The 25067-nt window shown below is 34.1% G+C and overlaps 1 protein-coding gene across 6 annotated transcripts in view; it reads left to right on the top strand.

Moving 5' to 3' along the window:
* The window catches only part of LOC145254652 (inositol 1,4,5-trisphosphate-gated calcium channel ITPR3-like), a 1190449-nt gene that overhangs the window by 660358 nt on the left and 505024 nt on the right, over positions 1–25067 (top strand). For all 6 annotated transcript variants that reach the window (XM_080113294.1, XM_080113292.1, XM_080113293.1 and 3 more), the window contains exon 13: positions 23065–23143. In XM_080113294.1, coding sequence (XP_079969420.1) covers positions 23065–23143 — 79 coding nt within the window. The remainder of the gene's footprint in view (positions 1–23064; positions 23144–25067) is intronic.

Genomic DNA, 25067 nt, shown 5'->3' with positions numbered 1-25067 from the left:
GTTGGCAAATATTCTGTCTCAAATGTTTTCATCATAAATGTTTGCGTATACTGTTCGTTCGTTAGTTTTAGCATCGTGAGCGTCCCAGATTATAAAACCGAATCTTAGTAAACGCGACGAGCTTTTTTTAATAATGATTATTTCCAGCATCCTAAGTTATTTAATAACACAATAAACGAATCTTAATAAACAAGACGGATTTCCTTTTTTAAATGTTTGTTTTTCGCGTCCATACTTATGACATGACTAAATGAAAAAAAAAAATGATCCTTTTTTGTATGTTTTTTACGCGTCCAAAATTATGAGATTGCTACATTAACGTATCTTAGTAAATCCGACGAACTTCACTTTTAAATGAACGACTCAGTAAACACGACGAACTTCTCTTTTTTACTGGCAATTAGACAAAATCTAGAATCTTTCTAAAAGACAATTAGACAAAATCTAGAATCTTTCGGAGTATATATTGTTAGCGTCCCAAATTATTAAATGACTACACGAACGAATCTTAGTAAAAGAGACGAAACTCATTTCTTTATGTTTGCTTTAGCGTCCGAAATTATTACATGACTAAATGAATGAATCTTAAAAAGCAACTTCACTTTTATAATGTTGGCTTTTTAGCGTCAAAAATGTCGACATGACTAAATGAACGAATCTTAGCAAACGAAACCAACTTCACATTTTATGTTTGTTTTTAGCGTCCAAAATTATTACATTACTAAATGGATGAAACTTAGTAAACAAGACGAACTTTACGTTTTGAAGGTTGATTTTTGGCGTCCAAAGTTATTGCATGACTAAATGAACAAATCTTACTAAAGAGAAACCCTAAAACCATTCTAAACTTCCTAAGAAAAAGCGAAACTTTACCGTAAACTATAAATGCTTTCAAATAACAAACAATATCTCAACATTACTCGAATATACCCAGCAAAAATAAACTCCGAAAGCATCTGAAAATTTAAATTTTATATAAAGCATTAAATGGGCCAAACAAGGTTAAGATGCTGGTTAAACAAACAAACAAACAAACAAAACTGACTGCGGAAGCCATGTGGGCATGAATGACGTTATAAATTATATGACCATCATTTTGTCAGACCTTTAAAGCATGGTTGGTCAATGTCCACCAGGGAGACATTGCATCGAGACTGCGGACACTTAAACCTCCATTAATGGCTGAAGTAGATCAAATAACAACAGAAAAACAACAGAAAAAGACAGTATTATGGGCTATTGCGAAGGCGACGTTTCTGGCAACCAACTTCAGCAAGTGAAAAATAACATTATCGTGGCCAAGGGTATAACGATTGATGGGGTCAAAGAGTACTACAGCAATAAAGACGAGAATACACTTTATATATATATATATATATATTCGTATTCCTGTCTGTTTGTTTGTTTGTTTGTTCACAATTTGATTAATATATATACAAAACGAGTCTTACTTTAATCTTTCATTTATTTCTATATATAGTACGATACTTGGAAAGTATACAATTAAGAGATCACCTTATTTGCATATGACACTAAGAAAAATTGATTTTACTAAATAGCGGTATCTTAGTTAATGTTTTTAGCTAGAAAATTATTTTAAGTATTCTATTTAAAATTGTTATTTAATAAATTTAAACAACAATTATATTGATAATATATTTAATTTAATTTATTTTGGAATTAATATTTCCAACAGCGACCTTTTTTTTTAAACATTTTTTAGGGTTATTTGTCCCTAGATGCTATCGATAAAAAAACAAACGTTTACCAAATATCGTTTGGTCATTTCATTAATTTCTAGCTTGAAAATAATTCCGTGCAGATAGAAAATATGTTTGGCTTTTAATGTTTTTTTTAAATATAAAAAAAACACTTACGAAAAAAACTGAAAATATTTCATTTATTTATTTTTATATATTGCTTACGGCAATACAGAAATCGGTAAATTTTTACCACGTAATTCAGCGTCGTTTAATGCCTAAAAAAATGAAACTCCCCTTCTCTAAGTTCCATAATTTACACTTTTTTCTTTTTTCGCGTTAATTTTATCGATTACAAACTTAATTTTCTAATTAAAAAGGTAACTTTATACGACGTGACCCAGCGGCGTTTTACCCCTAAAAAAATGGAGATCTACTTTTTTCAGCTTAATACATATAAACAGCCTTTATTAATATTATTAGTTTGCAGAAGTGCAAATAAGTGCAAAAAATTAGAAATTTGGAAAAGAAAAAAAAATGATATGTTAGAGTGGGGGATCACTTTCTAGAAATTTAGCGTAAAATGAGCACCCACTTTTTGGCCACCAAGTGTTCAACAAGACATGTCACCTCTAGCATTTTTTAAAAGTTTGGCGATTGAGGGGGAGGGGGAGAACGGGGGGATAATAACATTGGAAACATAAAATAACGATAAATTTAATTATATTTTATGAGAACATTTTCTACTTTCGCCTAACAATTTAATAAACAAAACAAACCCCAAAATATGACAAATTCAATCTTTTTTTTAGGGGGGGATTACATTAGAAACATAAAACGACAAATAAAAAGCAAATCGAAAAGCTCCCCCCCCCTAAAAAAGCAAATCTAAAACTGCCTTTATTTACAAAAAAAAACAGTAATAAAGTGCCCTTACAAAAAATAAAGGTGAATGTGTAGTTTAGCGGCGTAAATTATTTGACAGACAAAAAATTATAAAAACTGTTTATTTTTATATAAAATATTATTAGACCCAAAGGCTGAAATAAAACAAAAAAAAAAAAAAAATTTTATGTTTTTTTAGTCATTTTTTTATTAGAATAAAATGTGAACGCCTTACATGTTTAAAATTTGTCCTTTTTTAGGTTTGGCAGATTGGCTTTTTTTAAGGCCAAATTTAGCCTTTTCATGCTCTTTCATTACAAAAACATATATATATAGCGGCTAAAAACATAGTTCATGAAAGAACTTAAAAAGGCCAATCTGCCAAACCTTAGAAAGGCCAAATTTTAAAAGCAATATAGCGGCCTCGAATAATAAATATAAATTATAAAAAATAATAAAAATGGATTTTTTTCTGGTTTTATTTCAGCTTTTTGGTTAAACACTGCGTTTTATATTAAAAAAAATAAATAGTTTTTATATTTGTTTTGTCTGACAAATAATTTACGCCGCTAAACTACACATTTACCAAAATAAAAAATAAATGCTTGCATTAATGTTTATAGACGTTATTTTTTTAGGTTCACAAAATCGTGAGTTTTCTCATGACAGTGATCCCTTCTGTCGAAATATCTGTTGGAGAGGGTATCAGATACTTCATTTTGGGGGCGATTACATTTATATGTTTTTATCAGTTCTTTTATTTTTTAAATTGTTGAGGAGGTATCCACGTTACCCATGATGAAAATGATTAGTATAGCAGACGTGTTTCAAACGGAACTTCTTGTCAACCCAGGCAACGCTGGGTACCCATGCTAGTATATATATATATATATATATATATATATATATATATATATATATATATATATATATTATAGTGTGTTCTTTATTTACTGTTCCGTCGTTCGAACACTAGATTGTTTAATGCTTGCGCCTGAATTGAGTGTTTATTAGTCATTAATCCACTTCATTCTCGTAGCAGTTGTTCATTGGAAACTAATGACCTGAATTATGTACTGGGCTATGTGACATTTGCCCTTAAGGTCGTATATTATTGTTTAAAAATTGAGGGTGGATCACTTTTCTATATTAATTTAACCTAAACTACGCACCCACTATATGGTTATCTTGACTATAATGTGGATGTTTATTTTAGGTTAAATAATTATAGAAAAGTAATCCCCCACTTTTTAAACTAAATTTTTTCATATCATTGAAATTACACGTTTCCTGAGATTTTAACTGTTGTTTTCCTTTTCAGTGCTCTCTAAAACCCATACAAGTGGTAATTTTAAAGGATTTTTTGTGGGTGGAAAGATACTGAACCTTTACAAATATTTCAATCATAGTCATTTTTTTTCCTAGTTTTGCATATGAATTACAAAATATTTGATACTCCCTCAAAAACTCTTGCCTTGATGGAGGGGGAACTAAAACGTGCTGCTATGGTTTCAAATGATCTGAAATAACAGCAAGGGAAGACTTGATTCCAAATATTTCTCATGTCATATCTATGTCATATCTATTTATATAAATATTTCTCATGTCAGTTCTATGTCATATCTATTTCATATCTATGTCATATCTATGTCATATCTATTTATATAAATATTTCTCATGTCATTTCTATGTCATATCGTCCCTCTTTGATTTTCATACATAAAGTAAATTTCAGTGTATAAGGAGTATTTGATACGGGAGATATTCATAATTGTACCCTATTTCCAAAAGAGAGGAAATATAACATATGAGAAATATTTGGAATCAAGCTTCCCTTGATGTCATTTCGTATGATTTGAAATAATAGCAGCAAGTTTAGTCTCCCCCTCCATCGTGGCCAGAGGTTTGGGGGAATATATATATATATATATATATATATATATATATATATATATATATATGTGTGTGTGTGTGTGTGTGTGCGTGTGTGTGTGTGTGTTAAATCACAGAGTTTATAACAAATGAATTATTGTCTTAATACGGTGAGATAATATCTTCAAAACGATCCCAGCCAAAATTCTTAAGCTAAAGATATAAAAAAGAGCAAAATATAAATGTAAGATTCAATGTTAAATTCAATGGATTTAAATATATATAAAAATATAGTCAAATTAAGAATTTATTGTTTGAAGCAAGGAATATAAGGAAACGAACTTTATTTATTTCCTTAATCCATGGATTTTTAATAATGCCTCATAGCCTCAAAATTAGCAAAATTATCAGTTATGAATAAACATATATTTTGCTTATCAGCACATATATTGAAAAATGTTATTAAAAATCATTTAAAAGGTAAATAAAAAGGATATCATAAAGCTTAGGTAATCCAAGGTTGAAATGAGTCCCATTATTTCCGGGATATTTCTGCCAGGTCGGACGAATAATAATACAAGGAGAAAATCGGAAGTAATAGAGCAATCCGTAACATTAAAAAAAAAATAACTTCACAATGAAGGTAACATCCAGAATGTGTAAAGTTCTTAGTAATGTCATTTCGAGAGGTAAAAAAATAATAAATATTTCCGGCCAGGTAAAGATCCACTGATGCTGAAAATTAGACAAAATCTAGAATCTTTCGGAGTATATAGACATTATGACAAATTGGAGATGAATTTTACATTCGCATTATATACATATATCTCCACTGATTATATCAACACGCATAGGATATAAAATATTCAAAATTATATGAAGACTTACATATATCAACACATACATATAGATAAATATATATAAAGTAAAATTAGACGGTCACTATTAATAATACGATAATAATACGACTCAGAATTTTTCAAGCAAAACCACCCCAACCTAAATTACTTCAGTACTAGGACTAATTCCAGCATTAACCAAATTAGGAATAAAAATAAGATTAAACTAAGGGGAAAAACATTTAGTTTTACCCTTCGTATAGCTCTAAAACTAACATGTATAGTGAATTCTTTGAAATATTGAAAATTCGTTTAAATACCCACATGAAATACAGCACAATATTTAATAAAAAAAACTCAATAAAGATATCTTATTCTACCATGCTGAACCTAGCACAAACAATAATAACCACAAATTATTGTAAAGCCTAAGCCCTCTCCACCTCTATAACCTATACAAAACTGTAATTTCCAAAATAAGGAAATGTACCCTTTTAAGAATGATTGCATACACAAAAATGTTATATATTTCTGTACAGTTACTGAAGCCCCAATAAAAACAGCAAATGTAATTGATATAATCGCCAACAGTTCCAATCGAAATATTCAAACCACAGAAGCCACAGGATGAGAGAATTTAAATAATCTCAACGGCAATGGTCCCATAAATAGCACACAACCTAATTCCTAAGTTATATTTGAAACTGCACTTGAAAATAATACGGATCAGAATATCCTTTCCCTTTCTACAAACATCACTCCTATCCAGAATAGGAATTTAAATTATGGGATGATTATAAATACTACTCTTAAAACCCATGCATATATATGCGCCACGGCAAATCTAATAAAACTTATAATCTCCAACCATATATAATCCTTTTACAATGAAAATACAAGCAACAATAAAAACATTTCCCTAACAACTTTAATTAAAAACCTTTCACTTAAGAAAATTCCATATTCGTTATAATTGAGTATATTAAAAAAAAATTTAATTCTTACCTAAGATTTAAATTCTGTAATCTATGCATTTCACAAGCTGTTAAAATAATTACTTTTCCTTAAGCTACAATAAATACTAAAAGTGAACTAGTTTCATTATGCAAACATGGAAAAAAATCAAATATAGCCAGTTCTTAATAACGTAACCTCATTTAAATTCATAATAATAATAATAATACATATGTATGTGTGTGCATACCTATTTATAAATATTAAACATATGTACGATGTCTATACATATGTATTTTGTCATTCAGTCCTCATTCAATGAGTGATTTTTCTGACAAATGGTGAAGAAAAAGCTGCTTAAAGGTCGGTACTACTTGGTGACCAGTAGTCTGAGATGTCGGAAATTCCTCTGTCTGTCTGTCCTTGTGGCCATGTCACTAGTAAGGGTGCTGGAGGTAAACGTTTTGTCTGGGCTGACGTTATCCGCCTGATAGTCAGGGACCCGAACCTTGGATTAACCACTAAGGAGGCTGTCCTATCAGCAGGCGCAAAGTACTGGGACTGCTGTATTGCCATTTGGTGAGTGGATCTGGACCATGCAGTAGTCTCTGGTGGGGCCTCTCGATGCCATACTAGTGGGTAATTGTTACGGCTTTACCTTTTCGTGTGCTACATATAAATATTTTTTCCTGTCTTTTTCTCTCTTACTTTCCCTCTCTGTACTGCTCTAACCAAGTATGCCGACCTATTCCACAAATCCCAAAACCTCAACATGAAATATCTCCAGAATAAAAACTCGATTAAACCTAGAACCCCATCTTCCAGCGTAGACCCCTACTACCAGGTCTCCTTCTCCAATATCAGGGGTCTACGTTCCAACCTTCCAGAGGTTGAAACCCAATTACAGGAGACGAAACCGGACATATTATTTCTAAGTGAAACTGGAATAGGGCCGACCACTTTCCTAGATGAGTTCATAATTAATGGATACTCCAATTTAACAGCTAAATCTGACACCCAAGATCGCCATGGGCATGGAATATGTGCCTACATTAAGGATGGCTTCCCATGTGGCAGGGATATCTCTAGAGAAGATCCTAATTTACCCTATATGTGCTTCAGGGTTGCACTTGCTAACACCACTGCATTTATATTTGCCCTCTATAGGCCCCACAACAGCGGAGTTACTATCTTTAAGAGCATATCTGAGAAAATAGACCACATACTGTCTTTACATCCCTCGGCTAACATCCACATCTGTCCATAACGTGGAATGGCTGACCCATTCAAATAAGACAGATGATGAGGGGAGGTTTTGTCACGATTTTGCCATTGCTTATGACCTCACTCAGATAGTTCGCGAACCCACCCGTGTGCCCGATACACCCAATCAATATGCAAGCCTCTTAGACCTTTTTCTCTCAACTTCCCCTGAGCTATGTTCATGTACCGTTCATTCTCCTCTAGGATCCTCCGACCACTCCGTCGTATCAGTTAAGATAAAAACGAAATGTAAGAAGCCCCCAGACGTACCCCTCCACCGTACTGTATACCGATACTCTATGGCTGACTGGGATAGCTTCCGTACATTCATATCTGATTTACCTCTGCACTCCATGTTTAAAAAGGAAGTGTCCTCTATAGTATCAGATCTGACCGAATGGTTAATTGTAGGCATTGACCAATTCATACCATCTAAAAAATTCCAACAAAAACCTAAAAGCCAGCCATGGTTCTCCCCAGAATGTGCTGCTGCTATCGCGCACAGAAATCACTTTTTCCATAGATACCAACGTAATAGATGCACTGAGACTAAAGCTGCCGTCAGGACTGCCAGCAACCACTGTAAAAGAGTAATAAAAAATGCAAGAGAGCTATATGCCCAGTCTGTTAAATCCAAGGTAGCTGATCAGCGGCTTGGTTCTCACCAGTTTTGGCAAATAACAAATAGGATCCTGAACAGAAGTGTGCGTTCTATCCCAACCATTATCAATGGACCAGAGGTCATCTCGTGAGCGTCAGACAAGGCCAAACTATTTGCAAAGAACTTTGCAGCTAATTCTACCCTATGCGACGAAGGCCATCAACTCCCCATATTTCCTCCTATAACACAGACCAAGCTAGGTAACATACAAATATCCGTGCATGAGGTCGCCAAGCTAATAAAAAACCTAGATTCCAGTAAAGCAACTGGCCCTGATGGCATCCCAATTATAGTGTTAAAAAAGCTTCAACCAGAACTTTCTCCCATACTTACGAAACTATTTAAGCGCTGCCTTAAGGAGAAGTGCTTTCCGACCCCCTGGAAGACCTCATCAGTTTGCCCTGTATTTAAGAATTCAGGTGATAAGTCATCTCCCTCTCAGTACAGACCAATAAGTCTCCTATGTGTTATGAGTAAGTTGCTGGAATCAATATTAAATAGAGAAATAGTCAACCACCTCAGCAGGAATAACCTTCTTAGTGACACACAATATGGTTTCCGCTCTGCAAGATCTACCGCAGATGTGCTGACGGTTATATCCCACAGGATTAGTGAATCTCTTGACAAAGGCTTCCTTTCTAGGGCAATTGCTCTTGACATATCAAAGGCCTTTGACAAGGTATGGCATAAGGGTCTTCTTCACAAAATTTCCAGCTACGGTATAACTGGAAATGTTTTCTCAATCATTAAATCATTTCTCTCCGATAGGCTTATAAGAGTAGTGGTAGATGGACAAAAATCGGAGGCCTGCAATATAAATGCTGGGGTCCCTCAGGGGTCAATCCTGGGCCCAACTCTCTTCCTGATCTACATCAATGACCTCCCTAAACACATACTTAAATCATTCGTTGACATCTATGCTGATGACACGACCATCTACAGCAACACATCAAAGGCTGTAAATGACAAAGTTCTCTCTGATTCTCTCTCCTCTGATCTCGAGCGTGGTTCAGTGGGGGAAGATGTGGCTAGTTACCTTTAATGCATCCAAAACCAAACTCCTATCCTTACATCATCAACGCTCTGATCCCCAGCTTGCATCAATTGTGATGGATGGCTCTTGTCTGGGTGAGGCCCCGTGTTTTGACAAGCTTCTGGGTTTGACCTTTACTCCTGATCTGAAATGGAACACGTACATCAAGTCTGTTGCCAAGGTCGCTGGAAAGATGGTGGGATCCTTCTACCGCTCCAGAAGATATCTTACTACTGATGCAATTCTCTATCTATATAAAAGCCAAGTACGTCCAAGGATGGAATACTGTTGCCATATCTGGGCAGGAGCTGCCAAAAACAACCTATCATGCCTTGACAGAGTACAAAATAGACTTCGTGGCTTAGTGGGGGATGCCCTTTTCTCTACCCTGCAACCCCTCTCTCACAGAAGAGACGTTGCGAGCCTATCCTTGTTTTTATCGTTATTTTCATGGCAGGTTCTCGTCTGAACTCCAATCCCTGGTCCCCCCTCGCCAATCCTTCACGAAAAACACCCGTCTAGCTGAATCCACTGTGAAAAATTTCCCCCACTCTATATCTGTGCCTAAATCAAAACGCGGATTCCATGACCAAAGCTTCTTTCTTAGAACTGCACGCCTGTGGAACTCTGTTCCGTCTGCCTGCTTCCCTCTGGACTACAACTTGGATGTCTTCAAGTCTAATGTTAACAAATTCCTAATGAACCGCCCCCTTAAGTAAACACTCCATCAAATCTCCACACTAACGTAGTGTACTTGCAATAACCCTTATCCCTGAGTGGCTTCCGGGCCTTGATAAGTGGTGATCACTGTGTAAAAAAAAAAAAAAAAAAAAAACGTACACATATATAGTGTATTAATATACTCAAATTAAATGAACATGCGAATCATAATGCATTCTATATATAACACTAATCCTTTTAAACATGTCTTCTTTACCCCACATTAATATCAAATTTACCTTATTCGACGCTAAATTTGTAAATTCTGGATATATAACATTGTTTAGTTTGTTATTCACTTTAATCCAACTATTATTATGACCCAGTTATTTATGAATCTTTATCAATTAATAATGTATCTATTTTAATTAAATTTAATTGGATCAAACTGCTCCGGCAAATTTAATCAAAATATTATATTCCAGTATATTAGATTATTTTGATAGGTACTCACATATATATTAGCTCATATTACTAAAAAAATATAAATAACTCATTTTATTAATATCAAAATTAAATTTTAATTCATTATTAATTTGCTTCAAATTACATTACATTTGTTCATTTCGTATCTTTATTTCATACTTGTTTGTATTTAGACAATCTATATTTAAATTTATATAATAAAAATGTTGATATAGTTATTGATTTGATCTTCGGCATTTTACGTAAGCTATTTATTTAGTCAATTCTGACCTATGTCTATCGATGAAATAATATGATGAAATATATATATATATATATATAATTTAAAGGAGATTATAATGTAAATCACATTACTCAATATATATATATATATATATATATAAATGTTTCACACTCCCATATTTTATTGTCATCGAAATCGGTAAAATCGATTTTCAATCAAATAAATTAATTGCCTACTTACCGAGACAGAGCTTCATATGCCACTCCACAGTGACTTAGTCCACAATACGTTTTCGCCTACATTACACTGTAGAGAACATATTGTTGATTTTATAAAACTATTTTCATATAATGGCTTGAATTTAAAATTCAACGTCAAGTTTCATGCTCCAGTTTTGCTCTAAAAAGAAACATTCCTTTGGAACGCGCCCTTCTCATATAAAAAAAAACCTACTGCTAATTTTATATGGGGGACCTTTCGGCCTGTGTGGTAATAAAACATCTCAAATGCCCCTGTGATGTTTGGCTGTGTAAGGCGGTTACTGTAGTCAAAATCATTTGTTTCTTTTTTTCATCGGAGTTTTGTGATTATTAATTATCGGTACTTACCAAAGACATTCGGATATAAAACCTATCTAAGAACACTGCCAGGAACATAAAGTACATGCGTGTGAAATTTAAAAATATCGGTTAAGCCCTTTAGGAGTTCATAAGGAACTCTATTTGCCTATTTCTCTCTCACACACAGTTCTTTTTTTTTTATAATAGAAGATAGTTTTTTTTTCTATACAGGAAACAAAAAACACGCAGACATCCAGTTTTATATATAGAAATAAATGAAAAAAAAAGATTTTCCCAAAGTATTGTTTTTCTTCTTTTTTTTTTTTTTTTTTTTTTTCATTAGAGGAGGTTAAATAATAGCCACGATAACCCTAAATAGAAATGTTTCGTTTGAATTTAAATGCAAGTGAGGTGAAATTTTCTTTTATCTTTCTTATTTAAAAAATATTTTGAAGAGTAACTTTAGGAAAAATTCTTATATCATAGTAAAAAGTTCTGGCCATCGACGAAAGAAGCTAAAAGAAAACTATCATTCATTGAGGGAAAATTTTGCGTACATCTTCCGATCTGACAAGGCTTGATCATGTACGGAGTTATGTCGATTTCAAACACAAACAAGGAAAATAATGTCGGTAGTAACATGTTTTATAATCAACCGCAACAACTTGGTGAAAATGATATTTAAGAAGGAAACCATTAGTTAAAGGCCGAAAGGAAGACAGGAACAGATTTCAATACGGTCAGCATTTGTCCGCGTTTTGTGAAGAAAGACATCCACTGCGCGGAATAAATTCTAAATAAACTAATCGGCGACGTTTGAAACATAGGAATAAGTTTTGTTGGCTATCTTTTTACTTCCAATATATATATATATATATATATATATATATATATATATATATATATATATATATATATAAGTAATAGAAGTCACGATATTGTAGAATTAAATTCACAATATTTTAATCAAAACAAGGAATATATATATATATATAATTATATATATATATATATAATTATATATATATATATATATATATAATTATATATATATACATATATATATACATACATACATATATATACATATATATATATATATATATATATATATATATATATATATACTAGCATTTCAGCCCAGCGTTGCCCGGGTGTTTGGAGGAGTATGTTGAGCAAAAACATAAAAAAAGTGGTAGTAGGAAGGCAGGCTCGAACCCGTACCGCGAAGGAGAAAAAGACTGGGGAAAAACGTAATGTCTTCGCTTTTACGACCACCGCCAAACCGGAATTGACGTAGGTTTAAATTAAGGCTAGACAATCGAAAAGCGTGGATGACTTTCGAAAATATCGGCGAAAAAAGCAACCACTCCCTGTAGAAAGTGCCCAGTTGAGGGTGAAGAAATCAATGTTTTTAGCCAATTTTTCGGTATTTGTCGTCTGAAGGGTCGAGCTTCAAAACGATACTGATCTTTTGAAAATCTGTCGCTTCTGTCGAACGTTTAAGGCAGACATGCAAACATACATACATACATTTATATATTGGTAGCTCAAATTTTCGACCCCAACCGATTAAAAAGCTTGCCCTATCTCTTAATACCCTTTATGTAAAATTTCAAATGTTTAGATCAGAAATTGTCTGAGTAATTTGGTAGAGACCGCAAAGGTTCATTTTTTTTAAACTTTGACCCCTATTGTTACCAATTAACGATGTGCTATTATTTATTATTATTTATTATTACTAAGGTTTACTAACGTTTACTGTTACGGGTCTGTGGGTTCTTACGTATAAACGTGTGTCCTTACGTGCAGTTCACTGTTATATGTGTTGTGGGTGTGTGTTTACTATTCTTCTACAGTTTCTTCTTGCCTTGGGAAGTTTCCGAGACGTGTATGTGCAAACAATATAATACGAACATACCTGGTTTGCCTTAGCCAGCGCATGACATCTTCTTGGTCGCTGGTCTTCCAATCTTGCTGGGGAGTGTTGCTGCAGACAGATACATGAATGAACAACAAGATGGAATTTAAGCTTTAATCTTTTTATTCAAGGCAAGCCTAACATCTCGGACCCTGGTCGTCGAGAGAGACCCAAAATCTCTCGTCTGCATTCCTCTGCTGTCCAAAACCAAACTCTCACGTTTCCATGTGGTCGTCAACCGGAAGGGCTTACGACCACATGGAAACGTGCTACCCCTTAATTTCCGGTACATTCTAATATAGGTCGTTGAAGGTGACTTGGGTTTGACGCCTGCCAAACCCAACCTTTTCAGACCCTGGCTAACTCGCTGATGGAACCCAAAATATGTTTCTATTTCTAAAACTACCTATATAGCAATTAAACTGGGAGTCTTAATACTACAATATTATGGCCCCTTAACATTTATTGGTTTAGGCTCAAATCAAGTTATTACGTTGGAGCCATGTCCAAGGAACCAATATCTAAAATTTCAATTGTTTATACCCAAAATTGGCGGAGGAGTTTGGTAGAGTTCTCAAATGCTAACTCGTTGAACTCTGACCCCTTAAAAGCCAACTGTCTGGCCGAAAACGGATTACAAAGATTGCCCCAAGACTCAGTACCCTGTATATCAAATTTCGAATCTCTAGACTGAAAATTGACAGAGTTATTGCGTAGGGAAATGTACACAGATAGACAGACATACAGACAGACACTTTCACTTTTATAGATATATAGATAAACAAAGGCGTTCCAAAAGTGATGACTCCTATTTTCATTCCGCCTGAGTGAATCAGAGTGGATGCCTAAACTTATGCATTGATGACCTCATAGTTTTATCTCTGTTGTTGATATTGTCAGTATGAAACTCTGAGAAGAGATGCGTCATTAAATTCCTGAAAAAATGTGCATCTAGAATATCTAGAAAAATAAATTATCAAGCCCAAAACATCATAGTATCACTCCGTAGTTCTTCAATATTTTCGAGTTAAAAAATAAGGAAGCTTTAATTGTGGAACGACACCCGTACAAATAGTCATTCACAGACGGGCTGTGTTGCTGTTTCACGGCTCATCATTGAGGTAGACTTGCACACCTACCATGTTAGGAATAGACTTTCAAACACCTATCTGAAGATCGGTAGTGCTACTATCTGAGTCACGGGATTGGCGCTCCAATATCTTTATATAAACATTAATCGACACTTGTAAGTACTGCAATAGTTCGTTTACAAACAAAGAGCTTGTATTATATCTATTTCATTTTCAGTTGAAGTTTTCAGAAATTGACTCTTGTCTGAGGCTTGCACATGATCTCTGCATCAGATACATAGATAGCCCAATATTTGGGACTTCTGCAGTCTAAAGCCTGTTTTCTTGTTAATCTCGCCCAGCAATGCCTGGCGAATGACGGAAACCGCCGGATTATACAAAATGAGCAAAAAGAGACGCGAGCGAGCAGACGGCAAAATTGGAAGAAAAAAAAAGAAAATAATTTAAAAGGAAAAGAAAGGGAAATCCCAGCGTAGTATAAAAAAAATCCCATTTTCCCATGGTAAGAACGACTTTCAGAGCAAACACACCTAATTCGAAAGCCGTTCCTAACCTGGGGTGGTTGGGGGTGTTTATACTACGCTGGAGCAGTTCGTAAAAAATACCAAAATAACTTTCCATACAAAACAAAAATATATTTGTTCAGTAATTAAAAAAAAATTTATTAGCCCTCCCTCCCAAAAAAAAAACCACAGAAAAACACAGTTGGCATAAAAAAATAAATAAAACAGTAAAATTTATGAAATTATTACGGTAGGTTGTTTGTTTTATTTTCTTTCTTTTTGGTTCGTTTTTTTTATGTTATTATTGACTTCCTTTAGCTCGGTTGGCGAGCAAGACTCACGGAAAAACGGGCTTTTAACTACATAAGCACCCAATATTCCTTTGAAATTCTTCATCCGAGTCTAAATTAAGATTTTATCCCACAATCAGCGAATTTTGTCATGAAAAATCTAAAACTCAGGTGTGAACAACCGATCGACGGGATGCATCACTTGGTATAATGGAAGTCCAAATCTAAAAATCTACTGATGTCTGTTTTGACCTAAAATCGAATTAACATTGTAGACTGTCCGGCACCACCTTCTCCTCTGTGCAAATATTTATCATAACATGCAAATAATTGTATTTTCTGAATCGCTGATGAATATTATACAAAGCATTTGTTGTGTATCTCCTAGAAAAATTCTTATGAAAACAAAGGCTAAATTAAAAAGAACGTATGGACGAAATTATGCGCTGTTCGAGTACGTACATATTGAAAGTCACTCGGTGCACCCGGATCCAGTGTACTATACGCATGCGTACTGTCAACTAGTAACGAACAAAAAAAGAGAAAAAATCCGCCATTTTTCTTTTGTCTGCTTTTGTGTGTGAACGTTGCACCTTCCAATGCTCATTCGTGTGGATAATGCAAACGGAAGGCCATGTTTAAATATAAGTAATTGAAAAAAATCGGCCACCTTTGTTACTGCGTCGTTTTCAGATATGGAAAATAAATATTCATAGTTTATTCGACAAATACTACACTCAGATTATTTGATTTTAAGCGTGTTTAATGATAATGATATTGTTTTACTCAATGGAAATGTGGCGTCAGCCTGTAATGAGAACGACGTCACAAATGAGAATACTCTCATATGACGTCATATATGACCCCAAACAAGATATATTACATCAGAATAAGATATATGATATCATAAATATTTTAATTTATGCAGATTTAGTATTTATTACTACGGCTATGATAACAGCATATTATTTTCATTGTTTTGACTCTCGAGTGTATATCCGTTGATATCTTATATGCTTTCATATAGAGTGATGTGGTTCCTGGTTGATTAACTGTGTCTAACTGTGTCGGGTATATTCTCGAGAGTTAAAACAATGAAAAGAATATGCTGTTGTCATAGTCCTATTTATTACTATAGAGTCAAGAGTATAGATCTATATTGATTATTATATTGGATCCAAGAGATAATAATGATTTTAAGAGTTAACAAAACATGACAAGAATGCGATCAGCTGGACTCAAAACCAAAACATTTAGCTTTCCAGCGGTATTCCCTACGATCAAACCTAAGGACACATGCATATCAAAATGTTACAAATTAACACAGTTAAGGGTGTAAATGTATATTTCTGCATCCGCAGAGGATACGCATAAATTCAATTTATATCTGCTCAGTTCCAGTGTTTCAATTGTCACCCTTGAGAGCTTTTTTCGAATATTATATTCTTAGTATCGTTTGAATTCGAAATTTTATATAGATTCCCGAGTTCAACAAAAAGCACCTGAAGAAGATTGGAGGTTATATCCACCGAAACATTGTAAGAATAGCATCAAAGATATAAAACAAGTAATCAATCTTTATCTAAAAATATCCCAAATTAATTTAAATTAAGTTTTTATTTTATTTTTTTAATTCAAACTTAATACATTTATATAGAAATTTATTACATTTAAATCATATAAAGAAGCTAACAAACCATTGATTTTATGATTTTAGTGTTTACTTTCTTAGCAATTCTTATGATTTTAAGTTCCTGGTATTTTTACAGCCTTTATGATTTTAGTTCTTAATATTTTAAACGCCTTTATAATTTTTATATTATTTAATTAATTGAAATGTTTATTGAGATGAGTATTGTTTATTTTCATTTGGGAGGAGAACGACAATAAAAATTGGGTTTTAGATGCTGGGTTATTGAGCTAATGCGGGAGAAACGTTTAAACAAAATTGTAGTAGTGAAATATGAATATATAATTTTGTATTTAACTTTTATAAAAAATACAGAGACTCTTGATGACTTGGCAGGATCTTGAATGATATCGCACAGATTACTATTCAAGCCACTGCGTCAGCTTGAATTTCTATGAAGTGCACAGCCGACATTTTGAGCATCTAAGAGTTCATTATAATAATAGTTTTGAAAAACTATATAAAAGTTATTCGTTGTAAAACTAAATTACCGTTTGACAAATTTCCCGTTTTTGTAGCGATCACCCCGTTTTTGCATTGTTTTCGAGGCATCTTTTAATTTGATAGCGAGACCGTAAAAATACTTAACTTTCAGATAGTCTATTATTAGGCAGATTGTCAGAAAGTAAGATGTTTAAATAATGTTTTGTTAGTGAAGACTACGAATGTACTTTTGTATTTAACTTGTTGTAAAAGTTTTTTGGGGGCAGTGAGAGTTTGGGTGGGCAATTCACTAAATGGTGTAGTATATCATAAATATAATGTGACTATGTTACTCACCGGGTTTCCACGAATATCTATTCCATAATGTGGTTTCGGCGCGCTGTTTCTCACACAGATGTGCTTTTTGTGTTGGAAATTCATAAGAAATGAAAATTACGTGTGTGATATTTGCATGACGTAGAACACAAAGGGAATTGGAGAGTTTCAGTTGATATAATATTGAAAAAAAAATTCTTAATGACTATAAAATATAATGGCAGGACAAGCATTGAAATTCCACGGTGTTTTTTTTTCTGGATCTGTATAATTAACTGTAAATAATAATGTTCCATTTAAAGGAATTTATGTCTTTCAAAGTTAATATTATTATTTTTTTTTAATTTCTTTATAAATATAGTTCACTATCAGTGAAATATTTTTCTAAGAATTAAAAATTTACTCTTTTTTTTATCTTATAATCAGAAGCTAAATATTCTATAAAAATAAAAAAAGTAGAATTATGTATGTATGCGTGTGTTTGTGTGCAAATATTTAACCGATAAACTCTTAAAATACTGGTCACATAACACTGGAATTAACAGGAAATAGTAATCATACACCAAGCATGATTTATAATAAGTAAAATCTTTGGAGGGATGAATAACACGTACAGAAATATGCCGGCAAGTGTAAATACGTATATTAACTTGTAGATATATTGCTATTAATTTTGCGCATGCGCAAATTAAATCATAGCTTCAAGGGGTTTAATCTTGAATCTTTCTTATCTAACTGTCAAAACGGTACATAACGCAGCTGGAGCACTATGTGTTTTGGTTAGGATTATAGTTGATGACACCCAGGTCATTGATTTTAGCTTTGGAAATCAGTAACACACACACACACACACACACACACACACACACACATACATATATATATATATGTGTGTGTGTGTGTGTGTGTAAAATAATATAAAAATGAACAATGAGCGCATCATATTTTTGTATTTTCACATTTGTTACAATTGTTTCGTGACTATTCGAACAATTTCAAATATTATATCATTCAAAAATACTCCAAAATAGCCACTCTTCAGACGATGAAAGACACTATTCATACATATATGTACATATTTATAATCTATATTTAAGAGAACAAGTAGTTCGACCTACCTTAACCACACTCTTCTGTGTATTTTGTTTAATCATTTTCCGTTAGCCATGGAATTTATAAATCGCTCAATTTTCATATTTCTACTTTTTAAAATTATATTTCAACCAATTGCGTATCTTAATATTACATTGAATTTCTGTGCTTTTTATTTAAGTAATTATTTGTCTTCTCCAAGTTATTGATTTAATTGTTTTATTTTCTAAATACTAAACTACACTCCCAAATTCTAGTATATATTTATATGTCCTAACGATATCCTCTTTAATCTACAATAGTTTTGTATCCGTTTTATTTACATCTACAATTTAATAATGTATTTTGCTTAATATTTTATTTCTTAAGAAGGAATTGTAATGAAAAGGTTAATTTAAAAATCATTAATTAAAAGTTATCTTCATCGCATACGTGTTATGTCATTGATTTAAATTTTGAATTTATCTTTTTTTTTTAATTTTTATCCTTATATAAGTATTCTACTTTAATATCTTTTATTTTCCTCCTCATTAACATTATTAGAATCTTCGTGTCGTAAGGGAGATAACCATGTTCATTAAATTCTTATGAATTTACCAATTTCTCTAAGTTTGTAGGCATTGGTGTTTTAATATTTTGACTTTTGGGTATTTATTAATCACCCTCAGCTAATTTTATAATTCTAACATAAACTTCTTTATTCCAATCTCAGTTTAATTGCTCATTTATTTTTAACTTTATATTTTGATTAAATTTATTTTACTCTATCTTACCCTGCTAGTCTCAATATCTGTAGTTATTTAATGTTAGATTTTTCTTCCAATTGAATTTACTCAGGTTAAATTCTATTATCTATAACGATTATTAAAACTAAAAATATTTCTATTTCTTCTATTACAGTTATTATTATTTTAATTCCTATATGTAAAATTTAAGATCTAATCATTTATTTATTTATTGAACCGCTTTACAATCTTAGTATTAAATTTAAGAATCCCTTTACCAACGTTTTATTTTACATGGGGATCACCACTTATCAAGGCCCGTAAGCCACTCGGGGATAAGGGTTATTTTGTGTACAATGACCAATAGGATAATATCGTAGTAATAGTTGGTATTGGAGATTTGATAAAGCGTCTTACTTAAGGGGTCGATTAATCAGGAATTTGTTTATATTGGACTTGAAGACGTCCAAGTTGTAGTCAGGTGGGAAGCAGGCAAACGGAAGAGAATTCCACAGGCGTGCACTTCTCAGAAAAAAAAGCTATGTTCATGGAATCTACGTTTTGGTTTAGGCACAGATAAAGAGTGGGGGAAATTACTGACAGTGGTTTTAGCTAGACGAGTGTTTATCATGAAGGATTGGCGAGGGTGGACCAGAGATTGGAACTCGGACGAGCACTACCATGGAAATAACGGTAAAACAAAGACAGGCTCGCAACGTCTCTTCTGTGGGAGAGAGGTTGCAGGGATAAGAAGAGAGTACCCCCTACTTAGCCACGAAGTCTATTTTGTACTTTGTCAAGGCAGGATAGGCTGTTTTTTGAAGCTCCAGCCCAGACGTGGCAGCAGTACTCCATCTTTGGGCGTACTTGGCTTTTATACAGATAGATAATTGCATCAGTAGTGAGATATCTTCTGGGGCGGTAGAAGGATCCTACCATTTTCCCAGTGGCCCGGGCAACAGACTTTATATAAGTGTTCCATTTCAGATCAGGAGGTCAAACCCAGGAGCTTATCAAAACATGAAGCCTCCCCAAGACGAGAGCCATCCATTCCAATTGATGCTATGAACAGAGCGTTGATTATGTAAAGTTAGGAGCTTGGTTTTAGATGCATTAAAAGTAACCAGCCATCTCTTCCCCCACTGAACGACGCGCTCAAGACAAGAGGAGAGGGAATCCGAGAGAGCTTTGTCATTTACGGCCTTTGATGTGTTGCCGTAGATGGTCGTGTCATCAGCATAGATGTCAACGAATGATTTAAATATGTGTTTTGGGAGCTCATTGATGTATATCAGGAAGAGAGTTGGGCCCAGGATGGACCCCCTAGGGGACTCCAGCATTAATACTGTGGGCCTCTGATTTATGCCCACCAACCACTACTCTTATGAACCAACCTATCAGAGAGAAATGATTTAATTCTTGAGAAAACATTTCCAGTTATACCGTAGCTGAAAATCTTGTGAAGTAGGCCCTTATGCCAAACCTTATCGAAGGCCTTTGATATGTCAAGAGCAAATGCCCTAGAACGGAAGCCTTTGTCGAGAGATTCACTAATCCTATGTGATATAACTGTTAGCACATCAGCTGTAGATCTAGCATAACGGAAACCATATTGCATGTTACTAAGGAAGTTATTTCTGCTGAGGTTGTTGACTACTTCTTTATTTAATATGGATTCCAGTAACTTACTCATGACACTCAAGAGACTTATTGGTCTGTACTGAGAGGGGGGATGATTTATCACCTGAGTTCTTAAATACAGAGCATACTGATGAGGTTTTCCAGGGTGTTGGAAAGCACTTCTCCTTAAGGCAACGCTTAAACAGTTTTGTAAGTATGGGGGCAAGTTCTGGTCGAAGCTTTTTCAACACTATAATTGGAATGCCGTCTGGGCCAGTTGCTTTACTGGAATCAAGGTTCTTGATTAGTTTGGCGACCTCGTGCACAGATATTTGTATGTTGCATAGCGTGTTGTCTGTTATAGGAGGAAATACGTGGAGTTGATGTCCTTTGTCGCAGAGGGTAGATTTGGCTGCAAAGTTCTTGGCGAATAGTTTGGCCTTGTCTGATGCTGATGAGATTACCTCAGGTCAATTGATGATGGTTGGGATGGAACGCACGCTTCTGTTCAGGATCCTGTTTGCTATTTGCCAAAACTGGTGGGAACCAAGCCGCTGCTCAGCTACTTTTGATTTGACGGACTGGGCATATAGCTCTCTTGCATTTTTTATAACTCTTTTACAGTGGTTGCTGGCAGTCCTGAAGGCAGCTTTAGTCTCAGGACATCTATTACGTTGGTAGCTATGGAAAAAGTGATTTCTGTGCGCAATGGCAACAGCACATTCTGGGGAGAACCATGGCTGGTTGTTAGGTTTTTGTTGAAATTTTTTGGATGGTATTAATCGGCCTATGCCTACAATTAACAATTCGGTAAGGTCTTATACTATAGAGGATACATCCTTTTTAAACATGGAATGCAGGGGTAGATCAGATATGAATGTACGCAAGCTATCCCAGTCAGCCATAGAGATCGATATACAGTACGGTGGAGAGGTATATCTGAAGACTCATTGAATTTCATTTTTATCTTAACCAATACAACTCAGGGGAAGTTGTGAGAAAAAGGTCTAGAAGGCTTGCATACTGACCAGTAGTATCGGGCACGCGGGTGGATTCATGAACAATCTGAGTGAGGTCACAGGCAATGACTAAATCATGACAGAACCTCCCCTCATCATCTGTCTTATTTGAGTGGGTCAGCCATTCTATATTATGGACATTGAAGTCACCGCAAATGTGAATGGTAGCCGAAGAATGAGCAGACAGTATGAGGTCAATTTTCTCAGATATACTCTTAAGGACAGTAACTCCGCTTTTTATATTTTAGTTGAGGGGAAAAATTAATTTTTAAACAATTTATTTGAAAATTAGTAAAGTCGGAATTACGGCTCTGAATTTTTGAAGTGAGGATTGATTATTCATATTATCTGGATTCCTGGGACTGTTGGTCTCATGTGTATCATATCCACAACGTTTCGGTCGATGTAACCTCCGACCTTCTTCAGGTTTATCTTGTCGAACTCGAGAATCATTTTGTCGAACTCGGAAATCTTTATGCCGACATGAGGAATATTCACGGAATTTTGAACTGGCCCATTTAAAAATACACGAATGTCGTCATGTTTTCGTTACTTCAGACATGACTGGCTAGAAGTGCTAAGTTATTCGCAATTGTATTTTTTGGGTCGCCCGCACTGGATGAACTTTTTACAACTGAAGTTCACGAAGTACTTTATCCACTACAACTTGAAAATTGCTTAAGCATTCTACCTTCGTGGATTAAATAAAGGGTTGGGTTGTAAAATCCGTGCAGATTCCCAAGTTCAGCAAAATGAATCTGAAGAAGGTTGTAGTTTACATCTATCGAAACGTTGTGCAAATAAAACTCAAGACGACAACAGTAGTCCGAATAATCCAACTAATAGTGAAAGTCAGAATTGTTTACTTGACGACATAAGATTCATCATCATATTTTAATGTGTGTAAAGATGAATATGCCCATACATGCATGAAATAGATGGATACATTATTACATAGTTTACTAATTGTGGCATATTTTGCTTAAGATTTAGCTGTGAGACAACATAATTAGGATTCTATTTGAAAAACAAACACGACATTTAATTTCAACCTATTTTGAGATTCGACCAGCTGTGTGCGTGTATAAAGAATCCGTGTCGAAACATTAACTCACGCGAATGTACTAAGATCGTTTTATAAATAAAAGTGGATTTGTTGAAAAACTGCAAAGTAACTGAGTAAATTTGCTAATGATGTCATTTTTTTTATTTATTTAGGAACGAGATGAGATACGTTTTGAGAGTTACGCCCGTATAGAACACGTCCTCACCGGCTTTTGGCTACACGCCCTCAAAGGTAAATACTAAATACGCACACGCATATATATATATATATATATATATATATATATATATATATATATATATATATATCACAGAGATAACGAAAAACCTCGTCCTACTTAACCAAAACAGCAAACTAAACAACTTCCTTAAAACAACAAAAATAATAAAAAGCAAACGCCAACCCAAAAACCTAAAACGCATTCTTACCTCATCCAAACTCAATCAAGACGCAACAAAAGGAGTCACAAAATGCAACAAACAACGATGTGGAGTCTGCGACATAATATTAGAGGGAAACACATACACATTTACGAACCCCATACAAACATTCAAAATTTAAAAAAAAACCTAGATTGCACCTCAAAAAACGTGATCTATGTAATAAAATGTCCAGCATGCGATAAATCCTACATAGGCGCTACAAAAAACCTTAGTAATAGAGTAGACCTACACCGATCCAACATCAAAATCGCGGAAAATAGACACCTACATGTATCACAACATATACACACATGCAGTGGAGGCAGATTCGAGATAACGCACATCTTCCAAACTGACAACTACTTCTACTTGCTAACACAAGAAAAAAATTTCATAGGAAAGTTTAACCCCGCCTTAAACATCTCTCCATAATTATACACATAAATAGGCAAAACACAAGATACACTTACACGCATGCATACTGGGGTAAATGTGCACCCTCACACACGAAACAAAAAAAGCACAATAAAGCACACGCACACTTTCACGGGTGCGCGCGTCCATACCCAGTACAGTACCATTTCTCTAAACTAAACAAACAATAAGAAATTATACGTATGTATGTGTATGTACGCGCGTGTGTGCGTGTGTATATGTCTGTGTGTGTGTGTGGGTGTGCACATATGATTGTGTATGCGTGTGTGTATATATATATATATATATCATTTGTTATCTATGTTACATCTTGTTTGTGTGTATACGTGCACTTATGTTTGGGTGACCGAATCTATGTATGCATATGTGCTTGGATTAGAAAGGAAACTTCAACCAATATATACATAAGGTGGGATTATGAATATGTATGTGTATGTGTGATTGTGAGTGCATGTGCCTATATATATATATATATATATATATATATATATATATATATATATATATGGGTGGATGAATGTATACACATCCGTATGTATGTGTGTGTATATATATACATATGTATGCACATGTATGAGTGGGTAAATGTGTTCGTATGGATATGGATATACGCGTATGTGTGAGCCCCTGCATATGTCTGTGTGTGCATGTGTGTGTGTGTATGTGTATGTGCCTACATAGTATGTGGATGTTTGTGAGTGTATATGCACATACATGTATGTGTGTATATATATCTTCTACCTATTCTCCATCTTACTTGTGTGTGTGTGGGTGCGTGTACGTATGTCTGAATGATTAAGCGCATATATACATGCGTGTTTTGGTTGGAAAAAAAAGTATATATATATATATATATATATATATATATAAAATTAAAAAAAAATAATAATTGTTAGCGGTGGATGTGTGTGAGTATGTGTGTGAGTGTGTAGGTGGGTATGTATATATGTATGCTCCTACATATATTTCTATGTATGTGCGTGTGTGTATGTGTGTGTGCCTGCGTGCGTGTGCATGTGCATGTGTACATGTACATGAATGTATATGTATGCGTATGTGATTGTGTGTGAGTGTGTGATATACATGGGGAAAGAAAGTCTTTAAAAAGAACCCTAAAAAACATAAAAACCTTCACCAAATGGACCAAAAGCCACTCTTTGAAAATAACTTTGACCGGCCACTTTGAACACTTACAGTTGGAGTCAAAATGTCTGAGACCACACATCACTCTGAAAAACATATTTAATATCAGCGGAGGTAACTCTACAAACTCCCATTTTAAAGAAAAACTTTTTACG

The sequence above is a fragment of the Euprymna scolopes genome, chromosome 30 (assembly GCF_053919585.1).
Source record: "Euprymna scolopes isolate OS-2025 chromosome 30, ASM5391958v1, whole genome shotgun sequence".
Taxonomy (NCBI): domain Eukaryota; kingdom Metazoa; phylum Mollusca; class Cephalopoda; order Sepiida; family Sepiolidae; genus Euprymna; species Euprymna scolopes.
This window is presented reverse-complemented; position numbering and strand designations above follow the sequence as displayed.